At 38.0% G+C, this 3,814-nt stretch overlaps 1 protein-coding gene across 1 annotated transcript; it reads right to left on the reverse strand.

The window, feature by feature from the left end:
- Positions 1-319: 319 nt before the first annotated feature.
- Positions 320-2,973, reverse strand: LOC103522162 (vesicle-fusing ATPase 2-like). Its single transcript, XM_026832473.1, has 6 exons — positions 2,825-2,973; positions 2,185-2,279; positions 1,596-1,820; positions 1,111-1,190; positions 766-970; positions 320-605 (listed from the first exon to the last, which is right to left on the reverse strand). The coding sequence occupies exons 1-6, from the start codon at positions 2,831-2,833 to the stop codon at positions 338-340; spliced, it is 882 nt and encodes a 293-aa protein (XP_026688274.1). The 5' UTR covers positions 2,834-2,973; the 3' UTR covers positions 320-337.
- Positions 2,974-3,814: the final 841 nt, after the last annotated feature.

Below are 3,814 nucleotides of genomic sequence, written 5' to 3' on the forward strand. Positions count from 1 at the left end.
GCCAGCGTGCTTGCATACTGGCGCTACCTAGCGAGGCAACTGCCTGAAGTCTGACGTCACACATCTTTGAATTCTTTCTTTAGAACGGAAAAAGAAAATTGAATTTTCGACTTTTTACAGTTATTTTTTCTGAGTTTTAATTTGGATTTTTCACAACTTTTTACATAGGAATCGACCATTTATTAATAATTTTTACCTAAAGGTGTTCCCTGAACAATTTTAATTTATTTTTCATCGTTCCTCTTCGTTATTCTACCTCGTTCTTTACCACCCTCAGTGGTGTAGTAGAACCAACCTCAGTGGTGTAGGGGTTAGCGCGGTGGACTCTAGTTCCTTTCTATTCTATTCTATTCGTCTTACCAATAGGACCATAATCGAGAAGGCCTTCAATATCGTCGACTAGAATGCAACTCAGTGACGACCGGTAAGCATCATCAAACGTCTTCCTAATGGTTTGACACTTGGCAGATTCTGAATACGCCACCATGTCTTCGGGAGAACAAATCTTGATGAACGGGAAGCCAGAGTCTTTGGCCAACTGCACGGCCAGAGCGGTTTTACCAGAGTTGGGAGGACCTGAGAGAATGAAATAGGGGAGGTCGAATTAAATGGGGTCGAGTGGATCGGAAATCGGAATACATCACATGCCTTCAGGCACACTCCATTTGCCAAGGGCCTTGGTTTTTTCTTTTTTGTACTTCCTATTTAATTGACTTTGGGGATCAAAGTATTGACCTTCTGCAGTCTGAACAGTAAGCTACTCACCCTCTTGCTTTTCCAATCAAGTTGATCTGACTTCCCTCAGCTTTTTCAAACTGGATCTGAGTGTCTCCAAGACATCTGCCCATTTTGGTTGGACTAATTATGGGTTCCTCTCCGGTTTTAAGGGCACTCAGATCAGCTGCCTCCAGTCGTTTCACAGAGAGTGTCAGCAGCTTTTTCTCTTCAAATTGGAATGCTAGTAATTGACCTTCGGTGAAAGCTTGGCCAGAAAATCGTTCCAAGAACACTCCTCTCCGGTTTTAAGGGCACTCAGATCAGCTGCCTCCAGTCGCTTCACGGAGAGTGTCAGCAGCTTTTTCTCTTCAAATTGGAATGCTAGTAATTGACCTTCGGTGAAAGCTTGGCCAGAAAATCGTTCCAAGAACACCCTGGCCATTTTTTCTGAGTCAAAAGGTTCTTTTGGAGGGCTGGAAAAAAATCAGGTTTAATGTAAAAACGCACCTAGTTTGGAAAAAGGTCTTTTTAAAGTTGGCTAAAAAAATAAATTGATAAAAAAAAATAAAAACATTTGTGCCTTGATTGCTTTGCTTTTCATGAATAATTTGACCCATAGTTTGTTGATTAGTGCATATTTGAACACCTAAGATCTTTGATCTGGGGAAGTGTTTCTTGGTTCTTTTTAAAGTTGGCTAAAAAAATAAATTGATAAAAAAATAAAAACATTTGTGCCTTGATTGCTTTACTTTTCATGAATAATTTGACCCATAGTTTGTTGATTAGTGCATATTTGAACACCTAAGATCTTTGATCTGGGGAAGTGTTTCTTGGTTTGGGATGACCATAAAAACCAATAAAGATTTTTTTTAACTCACTTCTTCTTTGAAAGGAAATCAACTTCCAGAATGATGGTGCATAGGAACTCAGATGTGTTTTTTGGATTGAAGAAGAAAGGCTTGACATCAATGTCCTGGTGTAAAGAGAGCTCGGCCCATTTTCTTTGAAGTAGTGAGAAACCAATAAACCCTCTTTTGACATCCGGACTGTAGGCGAGGGTAAATATGTAATGCCTCCCTGGACCCGTTGTGACTTCAATGTGTCTGTAGAGAAGGGAGAATAAGCAGTTTAGTAACTTAAATTATTTAGTAATCTCATCTTACAGGTTATGGGTAAATTATTATCACAATTTTTTTCCTTCAAATAAATTGAAATGTCTGATTTTTTCATCATTCCAAACCATTACTCACTAGAAATAAGTGCCCCCACAGAAATTAACTCTAGATTCTCAATTAAGTAAGTCTGAAACAAAATTGAGAAAATCCACAATAATCCAACTATTGGAGTTAAGTTACCAAATCACAAAGTAACTGAATAAATAAAATAGATACAGTATTAGTCACTGGTGATTTTACAAGGGCTGCTAGTTTTCCTCTACATTCACTAGGGTTGGAATAGAGCACATACTTGGTGTCTTCGACAAAGTCATCTTTGTTGGCTGCTGCAAAGTTAGAGAGTGACAGCTCATCGGTTGGAACTTTGTCCACTTTCATCTTCATGATCTGAAATTGAAAAATAGATACATTACCCATTTATTCCAATTTCTTAAAATGGGAAGTACACTAGAATACTGTCAACAAACCATTTTGTCCTAGATTCCCCATAAAATAGGACAGCGAATGTATGTTACAAGTTACAAATGGGTCAACAGAGGACAAAAAAATGTCAATTTTGTTATTACAGGAAGAAGCAACATAATAAAATTATTTCCAACCAATTCTTTACTAATTAGTTCTATTGAAAACAAAACGTTAAGTTTTGTTTTCATGTAATTAATGTGTAACGTGTAATTAACAAGTAACATGTACCTAATTAACGATATTGAACTACTAAAATCCTCTTTGAATGAACAATAATAAATTGTACATTAAGGAATGGGAGGGAGGTGTTTTTTCAGAATTTGCTAAGGATTCAATCTGAACTTTTCTCAAGAGTGTCAAAAAGTCCATGAAAATTCCCTTCAGACTACAAGGAAGCAACCAGATTGTTGTAGACACAGTGATGTAATTTTGACAGAAATATCAAAATGAATAGGAGAAAATCTTACCCCGACCATTTGGGATTTGCTTTCGTCGTATTTTCCTTTTCCGTTGCCCTGATAAGTGCTTGCAATTTTTATCACTCAAGCACTAGCACTGGCGCAATGCAGTTCTACTGGAAAATCAATGGACAGCACAAAAAATTTTCTTCCTGAGTTTGCCCGACTTTTCAAATTCAAATTTCGCGGGCGGAAATTTTTCATCGATAAGAAAAAGTTCTCTGTGCTCGGTGACGTACCTACACCACAGAGAAGTTTAAAAAAGTAAACAAAAATTTAAAAAAAAAAATCCATTTTCTGAAAAAGTTGGACGTTGGACGTTCCTCTGGAAAGTTTATCCTTAAAGTTTATTTCTTGTATTGGGGTATTTGTTTCACAGGCAGAATGAATAACTATAGCAGTGGCTCATTGGGTGTGCAGAGCACAGCAGGGGCTGTCCCCGTCCTTAATGAAAAGGGTAAGTTCATGGAGGTGCTTTGGATCCCTACTATCTAGATCTCTACCCATCTGGGAATGAAATGCGGACTTGAAAATTATGTTATGAAAGGAGTTATATAGGTCTGCTCTAGGGGTAAGGGTTGTAAATTTTGAGTAGACTAGCTTCCCCTTGAGGAATTATAACCCTTACTAGCCTACCACCAAACTAGACAGATTTTCAACTGTTCCAAGAAGCATTGAAAGAATAAGAACAAGTACCTACTCATCTACTCATGACAGTTGACTGCAGATGAGGACAAGTTATTAAAAAATTACTAGCCCTCACTCTGATGTTGGACTTTTTTTTCCTACTATAACATAGACACTTACTCATTTTGTTTATTTTTGTCCCCAGGGGAGGTAACAATGAAGAAGGTGAAAGTTCACCGCTATGTGTCAGGGAAGCGGCCAGACTATGCTCAGGGCTCTAGTGACTCAGAAGATGATGATGATGAAGTGGTCAACAGGAAATCAGAGTTCACGTCAATTCCTCACATCCCTTTTGAAGACCCACGTCTCAGG

Source organism: Diaphorina citri, unplaced genomic scaffold, assembly GCF_000475195.1.
Source record: "Diaphorina citri unplaced genomic scaffold, Diaci psyllid genome assembly version 1.1 scaffold7142, whole genome shotgun sequence".
NCBI lineage: Eukaryota > Metazoa > Arthropoda > Insecta > Hemiptera > Psyllidae > Diaphorina > Diaphorina citri.

Coding starts and splice junctions, on each gene's coding strand:
- LOC103522162 (XM_026832473.1), bottom strand. Junction 971..1,110: donor TGGCCAAGCTTTCACCGAAG/GTCAATTACTAG, acceptor CTTTCACCGAAG/GTCAATTACTAGCATTCCAA. Junction 606..765: donor TTGATTGGAAAAGCAAGAGG/GTGAGTAGCTTA, acceptor CGACCCCATTTA/ATTCGACCTCCCCTATTTCA.